The sequence below is a fragment of the Microcaecilia unicolor genome, chromosome 5 (genome assembly GCF_901765095.1).
Source record: "Microcaecilia unicolor chromosome 5, aMicUni1.1, whole genome shotgun sequence".
NCBI lineage: Eukaryota > Metazoa > Chordata > Amphibia > Gymnophiona > Siphonopidae > Microcaecilia > Microcaecilia unicolor.
In genome coordinates, this window is record NC_044035.1 from 200,367,115 (window position 1) to 200,389,934 (window position 22,820).

At 46.0% G+C, this 22,820-nt stretch overlaps 1 protein-coding gene across 1 annotated transcript in view; it reads left to right on the top strand.

Annotated features, from left to right (window-relative positions):
- The window catches only part of NUDT21 (nudix hydrolase 21), a 268,670-nt gene that overhangs the window by 197,309 nt on the left and 48,541 nt on the right, over positions 1-22,820 (top strand). The window contains exon 5 of the mRNA XM_030203704.1: positions 10,169-10,244. Coding sequence (XP_030059564.1) covers positions 10,169-10,244 — 76 coding nt within the window. The remainder of the gene's footprint in view (positions 1-10,168; positions 10,245-22,820) is intronic.

A 22,820-nucleotide genomic window follows, 5' to 3' on the forward strand; every position in this document is an offset into this window, starting at 1 on the left:
CAACTTCCCTATGAAGAAAGACTAAGGAGGCTTAGGGCTTTTCAGCTTGGAGAAGAAACGGCTGAGAGGAGACATGATAGAGGTATATAAAATAATGAGTGGAGTGGAACAGGTGGATGTGAAGCGTCTGTTCACGCTTTCCAAAAATACTAGGACTAGGGGGCATGCGACGAAAGTACAGTGTAGTAAATTTAAAACAAATCGGAGAAAATGTTTCTTCACCCAACGCGTAATTTTTAATATATTTATAAATGTGGAGGAGTGGCCTAGTGGTTAGGGTGGTGGACTTGGTCCTGGGGAACTGAGGAACTGAGTTCGATTCCCACTTCAGGCACAGGTAGCTCCTTGTGACTCTGGGCAAGTCACTTAACCCTTCGTTGCCCCATGTAAGCCGCATTGAGCCTGCCATGAGTGGGAAAGCGTGGGGTACAAATGTAACAAATAAATAAATTAAACTCTGGAATTCGTTGCCGGAGAACGTGGTGAAGGCGGTTAGCTTGGCAGAGTTTAAAAAGGGGTTAGACGGTTTCCTAAAGGACAAGTCCATAAACCGCAACTAAATGGACTTGGGAAAAATCCACAATTCCAGGAATAACATGTATAGAATGTTTGTACGTTTGGGAAGCTTGCCAGGTGCGCTTGGCCTGGATTGGCCGCTGTCGTGAACAGGATGCTGGGCTCGATGGACCCTTGGTCTTTTCCCAGTGTGGCATTACTTATGTAGACATCCCAGTACCACTCGTCATGTTAACTCCAAGCTGTGATCTTCATCAGATGTTTTAAGGACACATTCAAGCACTTGGCATTCATTTCTCACCTGAAAATCACCTTACATATGTGCGAGCCTTGTTTTCAATGAGGTAGAAAGTGCTTTAGTCACCGAAAAGTACCTTTTTCCTACATCTCGAGTCCATTTTTGAGTATTTCTTTGCTCACACAACTCTGTATGTCCTTTGTGCCTCTGTCAACAAAAGCTTCTTCTTGCTTTACGTCCCCTCAATCCACTTTCTAGGCATCTTCTACCCACTGTACATGAAGAAACTACCATGCCACTTCCTGAATAGGTGAGGTAAGCTTGTGGGCAGAATTATTTATCTGTGATTGGCTGAAGTTGGGTAGGCTTTTGCTGCAGGATCTGATTTTGTGTAAGCAGTGGCAATATGAATGGATATCCACTGAACAAAGCTTAATTGCATTTGAAAAAGGAGTGAACATTGAAACACATAATACATAAGTAATGCCATACTGGGAAAAGACCAAGGGTCCATCGAACCCAGCATCCTGTCCACGACAGCGGCCAATCCAGGCCAAGGGCACCTGGCAAGCTTATAAGTACATAAGTAATGCCATACTGGGAAAAGACCAAGGGATGTTCCACCATAACCTCTACAGTTATGTGAGAAATCGTATACTGAAGTTTCAGAGTAGCATTAAGAGCTGCTTATTACAGACTTTAGTGCACCACTGAAGAAGAATATATAATACAATTAATAATCTGAAGAAGGGGCCTGTGGAGATCTTTAAAACCCATGTACCACATCAGTGTTACTCACAAAAAAATATTTCAGGTGGATGGCAAAACATTACAGTTGGATGTCCTGTAAAGCGTTAGTATGGATTTTTAGTATATTCCATTATGCTATCCTAGCCTTATCGACAACTGTTAGCATCATCTGACTTAGTTTTCCTGAAATTTCTCTTGCTCCTAATTTATTTATTTAATCCACAGCAATGTTCAAAATGAGATCATACAAAATTACCCAATTTTTTTCACAAAACACATTAAACAATCCTTCCTATTGCTATCACATTAAATGCAGCCCTGCCCCTAATCTAAACTATGCCTCATTCCCCAACCAAGACTCTAGCATTTTCCTAAACCTGGAGTAATGGGACTCGTGTCTAATCATTCTTGCTAATTTATTCAACAACCTCAGCCCTAATTATTAAAAAGCCAAGTCCATGTATCTTCTCAAATGTACAATTTTTAATTAGAAATCATAAATATCTCAAACTTCGGTTGCATATACCTAACAAATAAATAGAATCTGTCTTAACAAATCTATGTAAACATGAACCAAAAACTACCACAAGTGAACTAAGGATAAGAGTCACACAAATTTAAAAAAAAAAAAATTGAGGCAGGAGGAAAAGATCTTGGAAGTTAGTGTTTTTACCCAGCCTGTAAATCACGGTTTGGGATAATGATCTTTTAGTGATGTATCAATCAAACCTCCTCCCTACCACTTTTTGTTTTATCAATGTCCTGTTAAAGTGAGTATGAAGTTTTTGTATTTATTTCAAGTCAGTAAACGTTGCAGCATATTCAGTGTATCATTGTAAACTTGTGTCAAAAACAATGATCATCAATTTTTTCTTAACTTTTTTTGTGGAAATTAAAGCAGCTATAAACAGTCCATATCCCAAAGAAACACTTTTGTGTAGTGGCTGGATCCCACAGGTAAATATGAATACACTTTTCCTAAACACTTGTTAATGGGTTCTTCACTGATCAGAATATATTTTTTGTTTCTAGAAAATCTATTCCACAGGGCATTGGATCTGGTCCTGAAAAATGCTCACCCATAGAGATGTTAACTGCACTAACATATAGCACAGGGCCTTAGTTAGTTACCCTTTCTGGAAAGACATTCAACAAAAGAGGAATCTATGTAGTATATGTTCAGTGCAGAAAATTTGAAGAAGGGTGGTAAATTGGTGAAACGGACCAAATTTTAGACAAGAATCAATACATGGAAACACAAGATCAGATGTCACAGAGCAGATCAAGGTGACACCCCCCTACTGTAGCAGTTTTTTGCACCAGAGCACTGCCTCAGGATCCTCAAAGTTAAATTGAAAGCAGTCTAGGAACTGGTAAGCCTATTCAAAGATCTAGACTTCCTGCCTCATGAGCCATAAAATTATATTGCCTTTCTCATTCTGATTAACTGTCAATCAGCCCCCTTCCATCATTCTTCCGCCTGAGGCTACCACTGGAATGCCATCTTTCACTTGTTCTGCTCTGACATGAGGAGGAGTATGGTGAGGCATACACAGTTACTCTTTCTGGGGTGTAAGTGGGAATGTGAGACTGCCACATTTTGATACTAGACAGTGTAGTATCTGAAAAGTAATCGTGTTCCCTTTGGAGTAGAGGAGAGACTTCGATTCCCACTGCAGCTCCTTGTGACTCTGGGCAAGTCACAACCCTCCATTGCCCAGGTACAAATAAGTACCTATATATACCATGTAAACTGCTTTGAATGTAGTTGCAAAAACCACAGAAAGGCAGTATATCAAGTCCCATTCCCTTTCCCCTTTATGTATAGACCGAGTTCATAACGCCCAAATAATAATATAACAAACTCCACACCCAAGGGTATTGTAAAAATATTTCACTTCTTTATGTACAATAGCAGCAAGAACAGTGACGGAGATGCAAGGATAAATACATAGATGGACTTTTCCTTCTTCAGCCTAAAGCAAACACACATGAAACCCTAAAATTGGCCATACTAACTCCAGAGAACTATATAACTTTTATATGCCAACTATACAACCTGAATGTTGATGAAGTCAGATGTCCAGAAGGTGGTCCTCAGGAAGGTCCTCAGGAAGGTCAGTCAAATATTAACTCCACCCTAATTACAACCCCATCATAGTACACCTATTCATACCCATTACAACCAATCAGGATGACTTTTATTCTCTATAATAATTGTGTTGCTTTAGTTTCAAGGCCAAGCATCTGGAGAATTAAAGCTTGTCCTATCTGTCTTCAGCTCACTAGTTTAAAACAGGAGCTCAGCAAAGTAAAGCAGGAATTGAATGCACTTAAAGCAACTTCTAGGACTGCACAAAATCATACTGCACAGAATCATACCAAATTCTCACCACTGCCTCAAAGGATAAAACCACCTAAGAATAGATGGTTCACAGTAGGCTCAGGCAGGCTTCGTTATGTAACACAGAAGCATCAGCCCTCACAAGTGTTGCCCCTACAGAATTCTTTTGCTCCATGAAAATAGAACTGAGGCGGAAGAAAAAGCATGGAAGGTGGAACAAAAAGATATGAAGGTAGCCAAAGAGAAAAGACACCCCCAAATCACTAAAATTGAAACACATACTAGGAAATGTAGATGGAAAGGGATGACCACAAATGCTCGCAGTCTAAGCAATAAAGTTCATGACCTTCAAGTCCTGATGTAGGAGGCAGACTTGGACATAGTTGCAGTCACGGAGACATGGCTCAATGGTTCCCATGAATGGGATGCAAACATACCAGGCTATAATCTTTTTAGGAAGGATAGAGATGTTCGTAAAGGTGAAGGAGTAACTGTGTATGTGAAAAATGATATCACAGCAACTGAAATGACAGGGAACTGGGGAAAGGAAGAAGCAATATGGATCACCTTAAAAAGAGAGGATAGAACCTCTGTCCACGTGGGTGTTGTCTACAGACCCCCGACACAATTGGAGGAACTAGATAAAGATCTGATCGCAGATATTCAAAAGTTGGGGAAGAAGAGAGAGGTGCTGTTGCTGGGAGATTTCAATCTGCCGGATGTAGATTGGAAGGTTCCATCTGCGGAATCAGAAAGAAGTAGAGAGATCGTGGATGCTTTTCAAAGTGCTCTGCTCAGACAAATGGTGACGGAATCCACGAGGGAGGGAGCGACGCTGGATCTGGTACTCACAAATGGGGATAGTATGTCAAATGTCCGAGTGGGTGCCTACCTGGGCAGCAGTGACCATCAAACGGTTTGGTTTGATATGACGGCTGAAGAGGAGGGTGGCCACTCAAAACTCAATGTCCTGGATTTCAAGCGTGCTGACTTTAGTAAAATGGGGGAATACCTGAGGAAGGAGCTGATGGGCTGGGAGGACATATGAGAAGTGGAAGGGCAGTGGTCCAGGCTGAAAGAAACTATAAATAGGGCCACAAACCTTTATGTAAGGAGAGTAAATAAAAGCAAGAGAAAAAGGAAACCGATATGGTTCTCCAAGCACATGGCAGAGAAAATAAAGGCTAAAGAGTTGGCGTTCCAGAAATACAGAAAAACTCAAAAAGAGGAACACGGAGAGGAATACCAGATGAAACTGAAAGAAACCAAGAGAGAGATGCGTCTGACAAAGGCGAAAGAACAAATGGCTAGAAAGGTAAGGAGGGGTGACAAAAATTTCTTCAGGTATATTAGTGAAAGGAAAATGACTAAAAAGGGAATTGAGACTGAAAGATGCTGCAAACCGCTGTGTAGATAATGATGAAGAAAAGGCAACTTTGCTAAATAGATACTTTTGTTCTGTTTACACAGAAGAAAATCCTGGAGAGGGACCACGATGGACTGACAAAAGTACATTTGAGAGTGGAGTGGATTTAGCACCGTTCACGGAAGAGAGTGTGTATGAACAACTAGGAAACCTAAAGGTGGACAAAGCCATGGGACCGGACGGGATCCACCCCAGGATATTGAGGGAGCTCAGAGAGGTTCTGGTGGGTCATCTTAAAGATTTGTTTAATAAATCCTTGGAGATGGGAGAGGTTCCGTGCGATTGGAGAACGGCGGAGGTGGTCCCTCTTCACAAAAGTGATGATAGGGAAGAAGCTGGAAACTACAGGCCGGAAAGCCTCACTTCGGTTATTGGAAAAGTAATGGAAACGATGCTGAAGGACAGGATAGTGAATTTCCTGGAAGCCAATAACTTGCAAGATCTGAAACAACATAGTTTTACCAAAGGGAAATCGTGTCTGACAAATCTCATTGAATTTTTTGACTGGGTGACTGGAGAATTGAATCAAGGACATATGAACGTTAATCCACTTAGATTTCAGGAAAGCTTTTGACACGGTTCCCCACAGGAGGCTCTTGAATAAACTGGGCAGGCTGAAGATAGGACCTGAAGTGGTTAACTGGATTAGGAACTGGATGACAGACAGAAACCAGAGGGTGGTGGTTAATGAAATTTGCTCGGAGGAGGGGAACATGAGTAGTGGAGTGCCTCATGGATCGGAGCTGGGGCCGAATCTGTTCAGTATATTTGTGAGGGACATTGCTGAAGGGTTAGAAGGTAAAGTTTGCCTTTTTGCAGACGATACTAAGATTTGCAACAGATTGGACACCAGGGAGGGAGTGGAAAACATGAAAAAGGATCTGCAGAAGCTAGAAGAATGGTCTAATGTTTGGCAATTAAAATTCAATGCGAAGAAATGCAAAGTGATGCACTTAGGGAGTAGAAATCCACGGGAGACGTATGTGTTAGGCGGGGAGAGTCTGATATGTACGGACGGGGAGAGGGATCTTGGGGTGATAGTATCTGAGGATCTGAAGGCGACGAAACAGTGTGACAAGGCGGTGGCCATAGTGAGAAGGTTGCTAGGCTGTATAGAGAGAGGTGTGACCAGCAGAAGAAAAGAGGTTTTAATACCCCTGTATAAGTCATTGGTGAGGCCCCACCTGGAGTATTGTGTTCAGTTTTGGAGGCCGAACCTTGCTAAGGATGTAAAAAGAATTGAAGCGGTGCAAAGAAAAGCTACAAGAATGGTATGAGATTTGCGTTATATGACGTATGAGAGACTTGCTGATCTGAACATGTATACCCTGGAGGAAAGGAGAAACAGGAGTGATACGATGCAGACGTTTAAATATTTGAAAGATATTAATCCACAAATGAACCTTTTCCGTAGATGGGAAGGCGGTAGAACTAGAGGACATTTTTCTTGAGTCTGCCCCCCTTCAATCTCATGACTCAAGAAAAATGTCAGGAAGTATTTTTTCATGGAGAGAGTGGTAGATACTTGGAATGCCCTCCCGCAGGAGGTAGTGGAGATGAAAACGGTAGCGGAATTCAAGCATGCGTGGGATAAACATAAAGGAATCCTGTTCAGAAGGAATGGATCCTCAGAAGCTTAGCTGAGATTGGGAGGCGGGGCTAGTACTGGGCAAGACTTCTACGGTCTGTGCCCTGAAAATGGCAGATACAAATCAAGGTAAGGTATACACAAGAAGTAGCACATATGAGTTTATCTTGTTGGGCAGACTAGATGGACCGTGCAGGTCTTTTTCTGCCGTCATCTACTATGTTACTATGCAGCTCATAATCGAAAGTGATCACTGGCCATTTCCAGTCACAAATCGGGAGATGCCCGGCGAAATCGGTATAATCGAAAGCTGCTTTTTTTGACAGCATCGCCGCATTCCCGTCGCCTCGCCGGCGAAAGTTCTAAGGGGCGTGTCGGCGGCAAAGCAAAGGCGGGGTATGGGTGTGGCTACCAGATAGCCGGCTTTCGCCGATAATGTAAAAAAAATACGGCGTTAAGCAGTATTTCGCCGGGTTTACTTGGTCCTTTTATTTTCACGACCAAGCCTCAAAAAGGTGCCCAAACTGACCACATGACCACCGGAAGGAAGCGGAGATGACCTCCCCATACTCCCCCAGTGGTCATAACCCCCTCCCACCCAAAATACCCCACTTTAAACACTTTTATTTTCCAGCCTGTATGCCAGCCTCAAATGCCGTACCCACCTCCATGACAGCAGAATGTGTTCTGTCCTCCGACCGCCTTTTGCTGCTTGTGATGTGGCTCTGGGGTGAGTGTGACACCTTTTCTGTTATTTGCACTGGAGAGTCACATCAGCAATGCATTGTGGTGGGTGTAGGTATTGGTAGTTGGTAGGCTCTACTCCCCTGGTGCTTTCCCCCTGCTTACTGGGTCAGTGTGCCCTGTTTTGTTTCCTGTTGTAGTCCATGCGTAGTGGCCATTTTTGTAAGCCAGTTTTAGTTCCCTTTCCTGTGTTACCCACGTTAGAGAACGTAGTTCTTTCCTTGAATGGTGCTGAAAGAGGGCATTGTACACCATTGTGCCAGCTCTGACCTACTGCTAATCTTAGTACCAGGGGACTCTCTGCCAGTGGGGCACAACCTCTGATCTGCAGTTAACTGTGAGTAAACATGCTTATTCAAAAAAAGGACTTTTTCAAAGAGATTAGTCTTCAGGTTTCAACTGGTGTGCCAAAGTTATACAGCAGCAATAAGTCCTAGAGGCCGTATGCAGGTCCCTGGAGCAGTTTTAGTGGGTGCAGTACATTTGTAGGTAGTGGGTTTTGGAGAGCGGGTTGGGGGGCTCAGCTCCCAAAGTAAGGGAGCTATGCACATGGGAGCTTTTCTGAAGTCCACCACAGTGACCCCTAGGGAGCCCGGTTGGTGTCCTGGCATGTCAGGGGGGCCAGTGCACTAAAAATGCTGGCTCCTCCCACGGCCAAATGCCTTGGATTTGGCCGGGGTTTGAGATGGCCGACATAACTTTCCATTATTGCTAAAAAAACGAAGCCGGCCATCTCAAACCCCGGCCAAATCCAAGGCATTTGGCTGGCCGGAGCCATATTATCGAAACAAAAGATGGCCGGCCATCTTTTTCGAAAATACTAGTCTGGCCAGCTGTTTGCGGCACCGCCAAAATACATCGCCGGCCATGTATTTCGCCGGCGCCGTTCGATTATTCCCCTCTATGTTACTAAATAGGCACAGTCGAAACGACGCTATGATATGAGCCTCTTTTTCATATGGGAATTGCAGGCTGAAGCCGAGTTGATGTGCACTCTAGCTCTATTGTCCCTGCACATACAAGTTTGTCTCTAATGTTGTGACTTGAAGGTCCACTATATTGTTTCATTGGCATCATGTTGAAGGGCACTTTTAACCATGAGGTCATTGTACCAGTAAAAATTGGCTCTCCTTTGAGGGAAACGAGCCCTAGCAGCAGCGGGCCTGTGAATTCCCCTGGTGGTGATGCAATGCAATTTGTTATTCACCTCATCCACCAGTGACCTTGGTGATTTGAAGTGCCCTGGAAGATTGCACGCAAGTCTGCGGCCTAACGAGCAACATGCAGTGAAAGCCGAAGTTAGCCTGAAAATGTTCTTGAAGGTGCCATGGATTATAAATGGATTATAAGCCTAAATAACCAGGGGTGTCTCAAGGCAACATGCGCCCCCCCTTCCCCCCAGCCAAATTCTGATATATTCTTCTTCCTTCCTCGACCCTGTTCCCTGAGTTTCTTCATGTTCCAAAAGCCACCGCCGGCAGATATGATTTCTATATGCTGTCCTGTCACCAGCGCCACCTCTTCTTCTTACTGTGGCCCGCCTAAAGAGAAGAGGACGGTGCTGGTGGCATGACCGCATATGGGAATCGTGCCTGCCATCGGTGGCTTTTAGAACATGAAGAGAAAGAAGGTAAACTCAGGGAACGGGGTGAAGGAAGGAAAGGGGAGATGCTGCTCCCGGAATAACTGTAAATAATTATTATGTAGTGGCATGTAGGGATGACTACAATGCCTTTTGCTCCTACAGTGTGTTAAGCTTTTAGGAGCTTATCATGTTACTGATTGTTGTAATTTCACTGGCAATGCGTGGCTGTTCTTGTAATGTTGAACTAGCTCTTGGTATATGTGGAATATAAGAATAAATGCTATGCTATAAGAGATGTACTAAGTTCAGTTACAAGGAAGAAAAGCATGCAAAGCATGGATCATTGAATTTTTTGCAACCCCTTTTCATGTGAGCGTATCTCTTGAGGCAGTAATGGGAGGTAGTTTTTGTGGGAGGGGTCAGGGAGTATTTCAGAGTGGAGGCAGAGTGGGCAGTTATAGCAGGTAGTTGGGTGGGAGGAGTGAGACAGTTGTGGGGAAATAATTTTGGGGGTTGTGAAGGGTAGTTTTTCAATTGGTGGGTAGGTTCTGAGGGGGTGGTTTTTGACTTAGTTATGACAATTTGCAGGTCAGGGGTAATTTGTGCTGTATGGTGGGCCAGTTGCAGGGGTCGAGAGAGAATTTGGGAGAGGTAGTTTGAAAGGAGGAATTCCCTAATTGCTATGTTTAACTGTATATAACTTTAAGCTGGAACTCCTTTTCCAGTAGAAATGCATTTGGCCGTTTTTATGGGGGTGGTCATTTTCCAACTCAATGGTTTTTTGTCCCCCCCCCACCACCACCACCACCACCACCACCACCACACACACACACAGGCACACACATTTCACTTCATTCTATTAAATATTTGGAGAGTTTTTGTCCCTAGACAGAAGTTCTTGAACTCTTTGGAATAAATCTTTACAATTTTTGTTGGATTGGAAAGAATAAATATATAATTTTCTTCCATTTTTGCAGTATCCTTATATTCCTGCTCACATTACTAAGCCCAAGGAACACAAAAAGCTCTTCTTGGTACAACTTCAAGAAAAGGGTAAGTAGTGACATTGGAAAAATACAGTTAAGGATACTTTGATGTATTGAATGAAATTAACAAAATTAGCTTGGTGGAGGTGGGGTTTAATAGGACAAGTGATTTCTGACTGCAACAGATTCAATTTAAAAAAAAAAAACAAATTCCAAGGCAGATGATTTATTGGGCTGAGTAAAGTGAGCATTCAGTGTTTCCCATGGGTACATTTAAGCTTCATATACATGTAAGGGCATGCAAATTTTAGTGCAAACTCCAAAGGTAAAACCAGGAAGATCTTGGCATAATAACTTTAAAAAAAAGGAAACAAAGAGGAGGTTGAGAACCATCTAAGTATTTGGTGGATATTAAAAATTGCAAAAGAGTAGCAATAAGAGATTTATAAAATGAGATTTATATTGGAATTGCAGAGCTAAAAAGGAATATATTCAAGTATACATACACTCTGAAACCTTAAGCAATTTGCAAGCAAAAATAATTTGCAAACCATTTCTACTCTTATTTACTATAATAAGACTTTTCCCTATATATGTTAAGTATAGTTTTCTGTAGTTCCAGTTGTTTGGACTTGGATCAAGCTTCCAGATATGTTCTAAAGATCTGCATTCCTTAGGACTTTTAAGTCCATTCATTAAACCAGTTTGGTGTCTTAGCCACCTAAGCAGGGCCAATTGCTATAAGTTTATCTTGTTGGGCAAACTGGATGGACTATGCAGGTTATCTATTGTCTACTATATTAAGTTGTCTTTCTTAGTGAGTCATTAGCAAGATACTAATTCTATTTTTTTATTGCCAGCTCTGAATAGAATACATCACAGTGAAACAGGTTTAATTTGGGTCATTCCATGCCAAGTGGTCTAAAATTTAAAAAAAGTTCCGACCATCATGTTCTCCAATTTTGTTCAAATTTTATCTGTTGTGCAGGTCAGGTGTTAAACGAAGTTTCCCAAAATTTGAGGTCTCTAACTGCAATAGTTGCAGATCTAGACCCCCTTTTCTGAAAGGTTGTCAGTCCATGAGCATGCGACATTGACCAAAATGCCATTTTTGGGGTCTAATAAAATTCAAACACATTTATAAGAATGGCTAAAAAATTAAAATCCTGTACAGTTTTTGATGCTAATTCCGATGAAATACATTTTAACATTATGGATCCAAAATCCAGTCAAACAAGTTGACTCAAAGTGTGCATCAAAAGTGGTCGCGACTCATCGGAACATATTTGGACCAATATTCAGACCGCAACAACTTCGATGCAAACAAAGATACGGACTTCAAATTTTGAACAAGCATTATGCTTGTGCTGGACATAATACTGCCAGATTTGCAACTAACCAGCATCTATAACCGCCCTGCAGGATCTCTTCAAAGTTGGCACTTTCAGTGCAAATGGTAAAATGTACCAAAGTTCAAAGCCAATTATTAAAAAAGAGTCTGCCTGAATCAGCTTGTGAACAGTATCACCTGAAAGAGAAAATTGTGCTCTACAACACTGTTTTTGTTTTGCAATGCCACCATTAAGTAGCCATTTACTCAGGTCAAAGTATGTTATATTTTGTGTGCGTGATGTATTGCGTTGGTTCATGATGGCTGAGCCATTACTGATTATCACATTGAAACCAGCATCCCCATCGCCATAGGGGCCACGCCCGATAGCCATGCAGTAACAGCCACGGGTGGGTTTCTTTACTGTAGGATCCCAAGCCTGATTGTGGGTTTCTTTACTGCAGGTTCCCAAGCCTGATTGTGGGTTTCTTTACTGCAGGTTCCCAAGCCTGCCTTCTTCAGTTACTTCATCATTCTGAAAGCATCATTGATCTGCAAGAGGTTTCAAGGAAACTTTATTGCCGACCAGATGGTGTCACTGATGGAGCTGGAATAACAGCAATGATAAGGGGTCACGTGATGGTCTGAGAGAGGAAGTCGCGTTTTTCTTCTCTCTGGGGCTCCCTCTTCTCCATTCCCCGTAAAACGAGCGGAAAACCGGACGAATTAACTGCAAAACGTGAGCTTACCTAACGCATGCATATGGATCCCTTTATAACAAAGGAAACCAGGGCTTCAGCGTCGAAATCGGCGAAAAAAACAGCCTAGAAGCACCAAGGGTCGGAAGAATCCAAGATGGCGCCCAGTCCGGTCCCTGATCGCCCTCCTCAATTTCACCTGCTGCAGCTTCAACAGATCACAGAAGCGGTGAGAGAGGCTTTGAAGCCGGAGCTGACAAAATTATCTGACCAGATTGCGGGTGTAGAATCGCTACTGGGAGAAACAACGAGGAGGACGGGGGAGCTCGAAGTACGGGTTTCAGAGCTGGAGGATTCAAGCACGGGCAGAGGAACACAGCTGCAGGACTTACAGAATTTGCTGCAAGCCCAGGCAAAACATCTAGATGACCTGGAAAACAGGTCTCGCAGGTCTAATCTTCGCCCGATTGGAATCCCCGAATCAGTATCAGATCGAGCTCTGCCCACGCAGTTGGAGAGTTGGCTTAAAACTGAATTCGCTCTCTCTGATAGCAGTGGGCCACTATGTTTGGAGAGAGCACACCGTCTGGGCAGGAGAATTGAAGGGGGAAACAGACCGAGAGTAGTTATCATAAAAGTCCACAATTTCCTACATAAAGAAGAAATTCTGAGAGGTGCCAGATCCAAATGGGACTCACTTACATTTGAGGGATCAACCGTAAAACTTTTTCAGGATTATTCCGCTGCCCTACAGGAGCGCAGGAAAGCATTTGGACCTCTGTGCCGTCATTTGGCAGCGAAAAACCGAAGATTCATGCTATTGTACCCAGCTCAGCTCAAAGTGTTAGAACAGGGGGGCTGGAAGATGTATCACTCTCCAGAAGAAGCCCAGTCCCTCCTACAGGACAATTCTGCATCCTCCCCTGGCCATAATGGCTGAAAGGGGAACTCATGAGCAGGTAGCAGGTTGTGCTGGTATCAGGATGCAGGCGCGCTGCAGCTGTAACGCAGCTAGAGCAAAGCTTGCACAAAGTTGTAACATGGTTAAATGTTATGGAGTTAACTTGGATCTGTATGTTTGCAGATTTGTTGATTTGATGTATATTAATGTAATTCTAACACAGCTAGGCTGAGAAGATTGTAAAGGGGGATGGGGGAGGGGGGCCCCTACCATTAATTGACCGGAGCTCTCCTAGTAGATGTTGCGAAAGGAGAGGTCAAAGGTGATAAGGGGGGGAGGAATAAGGGGTAGGGGGGGAAGTTTGGGGGTGGAGGGTAGAGGAGAAGGGGGAAGGGGAAGTCACAGAACAGAAAGGGGTTGGATGCACGGGGAATGTCCTTGAAATGTCCGCTGATGGAGCGGGGAGACTCGGGTGGAGCTGGGCACTGGGGTCTCCCAATCTCTTAATGCAGTTTGGTAAACATGGAAGTAACTTCATTCAGGAAGGGGGGGTGCCCGGACTAGATTTATAACATGGAATGTAGGGGGCATTACATCCCCAATTAAGAGGGCAAAGATTTTACAAGCCTTAAAGAGACACCATGCAGATGTGGCTTGTATCCAAGAGACGAGACTATCTCAAGAGGAGTTACAAAAGTTGAAGAGAACTTGGGTGGGTGAAGTACACGGGGCAGCGGCCGAGGGAAGGAAAAGCGGGCGGTTGCAATCTTAATTCGAAGGGAGTAGTGGCAAAAACACACCTGGTGGGTAGTGACCCAGGGGGGAGATATGTGGTGGTGCGTCTTTGGTTGCAACATGTGGAGTATCTAGTAGTAGCGCTATGTGGTCCGAATTTATATGACAGATCCTTTTATGACCATCTAATTCAAGTGTGCCTCCCTTATGGGTCTCTGCCGCTCGCTGCTTGTGATGGGGGATTTCAATTTAGTGGCTTGACCCTACTCTTGACTGCTCGTCCCCTAGAAGGGCAGCCCGGGGAGGCCCGGAGGTGAGGGCTCTGTCACAGTTTCATCCAAGCACTTGAAGTGGTGGATTCTTGGCGCACGCTACATCCAGAGGAGCGAGAATCTACCCACCTATCTAGGGCTCATGGGACTCTCTCCCGCCTAGATTACATTTTGGTGGATCAGAGGGTGTTCCCTTATGTGAATAAGGTAGAGATAGGCCCGGAAGAGGTCTCGGATCACTCCATGGTGTGGTTGGATTTAGAGGATGGTGACCTGGGGGCTGGGGGAAGAGGGTGGAGATTTCCCGCGTACTTAGCATCAGACCCAACATTTAAACAGCATTTACTGAAGAGCTGGGGGGAGTACTCACAATTTAACAAAGAACATAAGGGACACTCCCCTACTATTCTGGCAAGCGGCGAAAGCAGTTTTGAGGGGGGCGGTGATTGCGTTCACTGCCACAACGGGAACGCAAATTAATGGAGCAATTATACATCTAGAACGTAGGACTTGGGAAAGCTAGACGCCGATTTGCGGCGGTCCCATCGAGCTATAATAAGGAGCAGATGAAAATAGCTCAAATAACGGTTACATTCACTATTACATGAAAGAGCCGTGAGAAACCCTAGCAGTCAGGAAATTTTGCTTCCAGAGATATGGGAACAAGTCAGGTGCCATGTTAGCAAGGGTAGTTAAGGCCTGGAGTGCCTAGAGCGATAGTGGCAGTGAAGGACAAGAAACGGACATATTCAGAATGGGAGGGAAGGAGTAAAAAAGGTATTCCAGCAATTTTATAGTGAATTATATAAAAATATATCCCCACCATCATTGGAGTCGGTATCAGACTATTTGCGGGAAGGCCAGAATGATGACACTGAAGGCAGAGGAGGTAGAGGTCCTGAATAGGCCTATTACAGGGAAGGAACTTTAGGATATAATCAGGTCGCTCCCTATGAATTCAGCACCAGGCCAAGATGGCTTCTCTAGTGAATTTTATAAAATCTTAAATCCGCACATAGTGGGCCCCCTACACTCGTACTTTGAGGAGGTAATAGCTCAGGGACAGTTTCCGGCTTATGCAAATGAGGCATTAATAACATTATTGCTAAAACCAGGAAAGCCGGAGAACCAGGCTGGTTCTTTCCGGCCTATTTCCTTAATCAATGTTGATATAAAAATCCTAGCCAAACTACTAGCGAATAGAATACAGGAGTGCTTACCCAGTCTTATCGGGCAGGAGCAAGTGGGCTTTATCCGCAATAGGCACTCAGGAATCAACGTGAGAAGGTTACTATTAGCTCAGGCTCAGATTCAGCGTTCAGGCGGTGAGGCGATGCTGGTCAGCCTGGACGCTGAAAAAGCATTTGATAAAGTAGGCTGGGATTATATGTTTGCGGTGTTGAGGCATGTGGGTGTGGGGGGTTGGGTATATGGGGCTATCCAGTCGCTATACTCAAATCCTCGAGCGGCTGTGCTGGTTAATGGATCTAGAACACAACAGTTTCCCATTGCGAGGGGGACCAGGCAAGGATGCCCCCTCTCCCCGCTCCTTTTTGTGCTTTCCATTGAGCCATTGATTAAAACTATCCAACAGGGAGAGGGGGTGCCAGGGGTGATGGTCGGTGGAGAGAAAGTAAAGGTGTTAGCCTTTGCGGACGATCTATTGATAATATCAGAGTCCCCGAGGGTGGCACTGCCAGCACTGCTCGAGGAGATAGAATGTTTTAGTACACTGTCAGGGTTCAAAATTAACCGGGAAAAATCACGCATAATGAGGTTACCCGAGCGACTGGATGGCCCCGGCCCAGATGACTTCTCCCTGCAGAGGGCAAAGACAGAGATGAAATACTTGGGTGTATTAATTTCTAACACATTAAGTGATTTGTATGAGATAAATATCCAAAAATTAATGAAAGATACAGCGAGGAAACTCGAGCAATGGCGGGGTCTTCCTATCTCACTGTCAGGACGTATAGCATTGTACAATATGATTATCCCCTGCTGGTCATATATGTTTCAAACCTTACCCCTACACCTTACCAATAGGGACGAGAAACGAGTGAATGGAATGTTAAGGAAATTTCTGTGGCGAGGGAAAAAGCCGAGATTCCCACTGGAGAGTATGTATGTACCGAAAGAATATGGTGGGATGGGCCTGCAGAGTGTGAGACATTTAGGGATTGCTTGTGCAATGAGGCATGTTACAGACTGGTTCCGCAACTCTGCGGATTTCTCAGCTACCACAATGGAACTACGGTTGTTTGCACCCACTCACTTTAGTAGTTGCCTACATGGGAGTGAAGGGGCCTCTCCAATACTACGCATTTCAAACCTTCTGCCTCAAGCACAAAGAGCATGGAGCTGGATTTGTAGACTACATCAATTTTCACCAAATGTTACCCCACTGCTGCCAATCTGCGGGAACCCTGAGTTTCAGCCTGGTTTGATATATAAAATTTTTGAGCAATGGAGAGCGCGAGGTATAATCTATCTACACCAGATTTTAACGCGAGAAGGAAAGTTGCAATCGTTTCAGAGGTTGCAGGATCGAGGACTGCTCCGCCCTAAAGACTACTTTCATTATTGGCAACTATTGCACTATACGAAGAGTTTGACCTGGGAGGCCTTGGCGGAGGACGTGCAGGAGGAATTACCACTGGCATTCTCGTTGGGATCACAACAAAAAGTTCCATTGAGGTTTCACCTCCGACATATCAAAGACACAGCTGCGGAGCCAGACTTTGGTAAATATGCTGAGGCATGGAGCAGAGACCTGATGGTAGACATTTTATCCGGCCTGCTTAAAGAACATGTGTTGGCCCTTTATAGAGTGTCGCCTTTAACAGATCACTGGGAATTACAATATCGTTTTGTGTTTCGGATGCATATGCCGCCTCGACGGGCGTTTCATGTGGGGGTTTCCCCTGATGGGGCGTGCCCCAAATGCCATCTTGTGGGAGCGACCTTGGGACACATGTATTGGACTTGCCCTGCAGTGAAGAAGTTCTGGATGACTTTACTACGACAGATTTCATACTTGTGGAGAACAAGATGGTCTTGTTCTCCGATGCTACTGTTCGGGAGGCCTTGTCTGCGGGCCCCCCGGCCAAGAGGGCTTATTCTTTTTGTACAGCGAGCCATTATGATTGCAAAAAAGACTGTTCTAGTGGATTGGTTATCCCCAAGAGGCCCCTCACTCCAGAATTGGCGAATGCGGATGGTGCAATTATTACGATTTGAGAGAATGATGATAAAGGATGGAAATCAGATGGAGTTGGATAAATTCTGTTTGAGATGGGGTCCGTTTCTGGATTCTATGCCCCCAAGAGCTAAGAGTTCCCTCTTGAACATTTGACTGGCTCGAGGAGCCCCGGACATTCATTCCCAGATTTGAATAAACGAGACATAGGGAGGGGAGGGAGGGATTGAGTAGATAATGATGTGCCGGTTTGGGGAGTCCTGGGGGGACATCTGAGTCCAGTCCCCTAGGGACCACCACATCCGGAATTGTGCTTTTAGACATTAAGTCTAGATATTCAAGGGAGAGGGGGGGGAAACGAAAACTAAAAATTGATGATGCTGTTTAGTGAAAGCATAACTGTAAAGTAACTATGTTATGATTAGAATGCTACTTACCTGTGTGTGTAGACTTCTTTTATATGTCATCAATAAAAATAATTGATGATAACAGCAATGATAAGTTGTTCTGGGATCCAGCAAGTATCGCGTCTTACCAGCCAATAAAATGAAGTAGCGGGACCATGAGGATGCATAAAGCTTATGAAAGCATCTTTCTGTTCAACTGACGTTTCACAAATGTTTACAATCCATCATTTATTGTCATAAATGCAAGCAACATACTGCCCAGGCTGAAGATTTGTGACTTTATCTATTTGTTCAGCATCGCTAATTTTTGCCAAAAATGATGCTGCATCCTTTGAAGCTCTGCTGACTTAAATTGTTGTTTTATCAATGGGCAAAAAATGATGGTTTTCTCTTGTGCCAGCTAGAGTGTGTCCTTGCTGGAATCTTTCTTCTTGTGAAGCTTTTTCTTCTGCAACTTCCTCTTTGCTGATGAAAAAGAAATTAATTCAATTTATATTTTCATTGCAGAAGTTGAAAAGATCTTCAGGTGTTAGAATCTGGTTTGCTCATGGACGCTGCAGCAATTTGGTTTCCAATTAAACTTTGTGCTTGTCACGTCTCAAAGCAGCAACTAGGTTTGTGAGCCCTTGGGCCGCTGCCAAGGAGCGGCAGTGGCAGGCAAAACCACCCCAACCAGCACTGGGCTAACACACACACAAAGCAGGGACTGCAGACAGGGGTAAACAAAGCAGGAACACACTGGACAAGAACGCTTGGACTGGAACACAGGACTGGAGCAAGGCTTCACCTGCACTTGACCACCCTTCCCCAGGAGTTGAGCCCCTGGGTGTAGGCGGCCAGCAGGACTTAACAGACTGGGCAGGAACTGGATACCAGCAGGAAACACACAACAGAGAAGACTACAAGCTTCCAGGCAGCCACTAAGACAGAAACACAGACAGGAGGGAGTCAGGACTAAAAGCTGCCAAGCAGCCACTAATAAAGAACACAGACACAAGACAAGGAAATGCAGACCAGAAACAAGACTAGGAACTAAACGATAAAACCAAAGCTAACTACACACAAACAAGAACCAGGCAAGAACTCAGAATAAAAGTGGACTAGTCAGAAGTGCACAGAGCACACCCACATACCAGGGACCTTAGACGATGCAAAGGCAAACAGAGAAGTTTCTAGGTGACTAATAAAGCCCTTCCTTGTCATCAAGCAGATGAATCCATTACGAATGGGTTGTGTCCATCAACCAGCAGGGGGAGATAGAGAGCACTGAAAAACCATAGTGCCTCATGGCCAGCTAGCTCCATCTGTCTCTTCAGTATCTCCCCAGCAGGGTGGAAGCTGCTTATTCAGCTCCTTCAAAAAAATCTGCCTGGGGTGGCTCCTGTGCTTTTGCCAGTGGTAGCAGGGGTGTTGGGGCTATTGCAGCTCCACTTTAAAGCCACATAGGTTTGCCCTGTCCCCGTCTTTTCTCACACTCTCCTTTGTGGATGTCGGCACATTGGTTTGTCCTTTCCCTGCCTTTCCCACTCTACTGATCCTCCGGAGTTGGAAATTTGTCTCTATTGCTGTTGCTTCTAACTTTCCTCACAGCGTTTAAAAAAAAAAAAAAAAGTTGCATCGCGCTTTGGCGCTGCGATTCCGGAAAAGAGGTTTTCTTCTGATTGTGCAGCGTGACCAGAGCTCTGGGACTCGGTCTGGTGAGGTAAGAGCGTTTTGTAACTCCTCCGGGGAGAGCCCACGATCGGGACGTTTTTGGCGCGAATCCGCCATTTTGAATTTTCTGCTGTTTTCGGCGATGGCTGTGGAGGTTGTTAAGTGCTGTTTCCGTTGTAGCAAGCGCAGATCCGCAGCAGGGCTCTGTAAATCATGCTTTTCAGACGTCAGGGCAGGCACAAGCATGGCGAACAATGTTTCTTCCCGCTCAGTGGAGCTGGCAGCGGGCGCCATTTTGGACGCGCCGCATGGCGTGACCCCCGCAGAAGCGGAGGGGTTTGAAACTGGAGGGGAGCCTCGTGTGGAGGCTAACAAGGGGAGCTTCTATCCCTGGACTGGAACCGGGAGGCCAGGGTGAGCCCTTCTCCCCTGAGTTTGTGTTGCTGCTGCATAAAGCATTCATGTTAAAAAGAGCTCTCCCGCAGGGGTCTCATTCTGCCTTGCTAACTGTTCCCCCTCCAGTGGAGCCCGGCCTTGAATTGCCATCAGGCGCGTTTTCCCCTGACAGCTGGCCACAAGACAAGCGCAGAAGGGTTAATTCCCCTTCAAAGAGTGGCGCACCCCCTTCTCTCTTCCCCCCCCCCCCCCCACGTGGTCGGGATGTGAGGATTCTGAGGGGTCTCGCAGGCCCTCGTGATCTGAAGAGCCAGAGGAAGGTGCAGGATTGCCAGTGGATCCAGATGATCCTTCCGCGGTGAGGGTTTTCCACCTTGACGAGCTGCCAGCGCTTATTTCTGATGCCGTGCAGGTCCTCTCGATCGAAGATCCTGGGAGTGGCGAAGCCTCCTCTGGTAATCCGAGGATAGCAAGTACTGAGAAGCCTGCTCAAGCCTTTCCTTTGCATGACTCCATCCAAGAGCTTATTTCGACTCAATGGGCTGACCCCGAGGGGCCTTTGAAAGTCGCCAGGGCAATGGGGCAATTATACCCTCTAAGTGAGGAGCATTTGGCGCGCCTAGCAGTGCCTAAAGTGGATACCCTAGTCACGGCTGTGACAAAGAGGACTACCCTCCCAGTTGAAGGAGGAGTCGTCCTGAAGGACATGCAGGACCGACGCCTGGAATCAGCTCTGAAACGGTCCTTTGAAATTTCAATCCTATCCTTACGGGCGTCTGCATGCAGCTGCTATGCTGCCCGAGCCTGCCTCGCTTGGTTGCAACAGGCAGTGGAACAGCCCGGGGATGGAGCAGAGCCCCTTACTGAGGTAGCACCGCGGATGGAGTCGGCCTTCTCTTTCTTGGCTGACGCCCTTTATGATCTGGTCAGAGCTTCGGCTAAACAGATGGCTGTGGCGGCCGCCTTCTATGGCTACGGCATTGGGCAGCTGACATGGCCTCTAAGCAAAGGTTGGTGAAGTTGCCCTTCCAAGGCCTTCTCCTGTTTGATGAGGAGTTGGAGAAAATTGTTAAAGGCCTGGGGGATGCTAAACTCCAGCGCTTACCCGAGGATAGGCCGAGGCCTCTCTCCAAGGGTCAGGCGGTTCCCTCCTCTTACAGACCTTGCTTCCGTGAAGCTGGAAGGTACTGCCCGGGGCGTTCTGCTGGGTTCACTTCTCGTGCCAGCTTTCAGCAGAGGAACTCCTTTCGTTTGGACAAGCGTTCCGCTGCGACCGGCTCAAGGCCTGGAGTTCAAGGGCGACCCTTCAGTGATGGTGCGCCGGCCCTCTCCTCGATTCCTGCAATAGGAGGACGGCTTTCCCTCTTTCTCGAGGAGTAGGTCAAGATTTCCTCAGATCAGTGGGTTTTGGACCTGATCAGAGATGGCTACAGAATAGAATTCAATGCCCCGGTGAGAGACGTGTTTGTGGAGTTCCGATGCGGTTCTGCCATCAAACGGGCAGCGGTAGAGGAGTCCTTGCAAGGCTTGATTCACATAGGGGCGGTTTCCGTTGTGCCTCCCGCCGAACACGGCTCCGGCTGTTACTCCATTTACTTTGTGGTGCCGCGAAAAGGTTGGTCTTTTCGGCCCATCCTCGACTTAAAAGAAGTCAACAAGTCTCTAAGAGCGCGGCATTTTCACATGGAAACCCTGCGCACCGTCATTGCAGCGGTACAGCCAGGAGAGTTTCTCACGTCTCTGGACCTGAAAGAAGCTTACTTGCAAATTCCTATTTGGCCCCCGCACCAAAAGTTTCTTCGGTTTGCGGTGATGGGAAAACATTTCCAGTTTCGGGCTTTGCTGTTTGGCGTCGCCACAGCTCCCATAACCTTTTCCAAGGTAATGGTGGTAGTAGCTGCTTTTCTCAGGCGAGAGGGTATTCGGGTTCACCTGTACCTTGACGACTGGCTCATCAGAGTGGACGACAGAGGAGAGTCATCAGGTAACAGCCAGAGTGGTCTCAGTACTTCAATCTCTGGGCTGGGTCGTCAATATAGCCAAAAGTCACCTGACCCCCTCTCAATCTCTAGAATATTTGGGGGTCTGGTTCGACACAGCTTCGGGGTTTGTTTTTCTTCCCGAGCAAGGCGGTGCAAGCTTCAGAACCAGGTCCGTCTGCTCCTGAGGATGCCTCGCCCCGCACTTGGGACATTGTCCAGCTTTAGGTCGATGACGGCCACTTTGGAAGTGGTGCTCTGGGCAAGAGCACACCTGAGACCTCTACAGTGCTCCCTGCTTCAACGATGGTCTCCAATTTCTCAGGATTATCAGTGCAGACTCACGTGGCTCCTTGCGGCCCGGCTCAGTATGTAGTGGTGGCTCTCAGACAGCATGCTACGGTGAGGAATGCCGCTAGCTCTCCCCGATTGGTGCCTGGTGGTAACAGATGCCAGCCTGAAGGGTTGGGATGCACATTGCCAGGGAAGGCATGCCCAGGGTCTCTGGACACCCGAGGAGTCGGAGTGGTCCATCAATCGCTTGGAGTTGAAAGCGATTTTCCAGGCTCTTCTGGCTTTTCACTCGACCCTGGAAGGATTGGCTGTCAGAGTTCTGTCGGACAACACGACAGCAGTGGCCTACATAAATCGACAAGGCGGCACTCAGTGCAGAGCACGGGCCGCGCAGGCCGTGCAGATTTGCCACTGGGCCGAGCTACATCTGCAGTTTCTATCAGCAGCTCACATTGCAGGTCAGAGCAACGTGCAAGCCGATTATCTATGCAGGCATCAAATCGACCCAGCGGAGTGGGAACTGGCAGACGAAGTGTTTCTTCAGATCTGTGCCAAGTGGGGGACACCCGTAGCGGATCTTATGGCCTCAAAGCGCAAATGCCGAAGTTCCCTGCTTTTACAGCAGACGGAGAGATCCTCGCTCTGCGGGGTTGGATGCCTTGGCTCAACCCTGGCCTCAGGGCCTCCTGTATGTGTTCCCTCCATGGCCCTTGATAGGGCGAGTACTGCTGCAGATTCGGCTACATCAAGGAGCGGTTGTTCTCATTGCCCCGGATTGG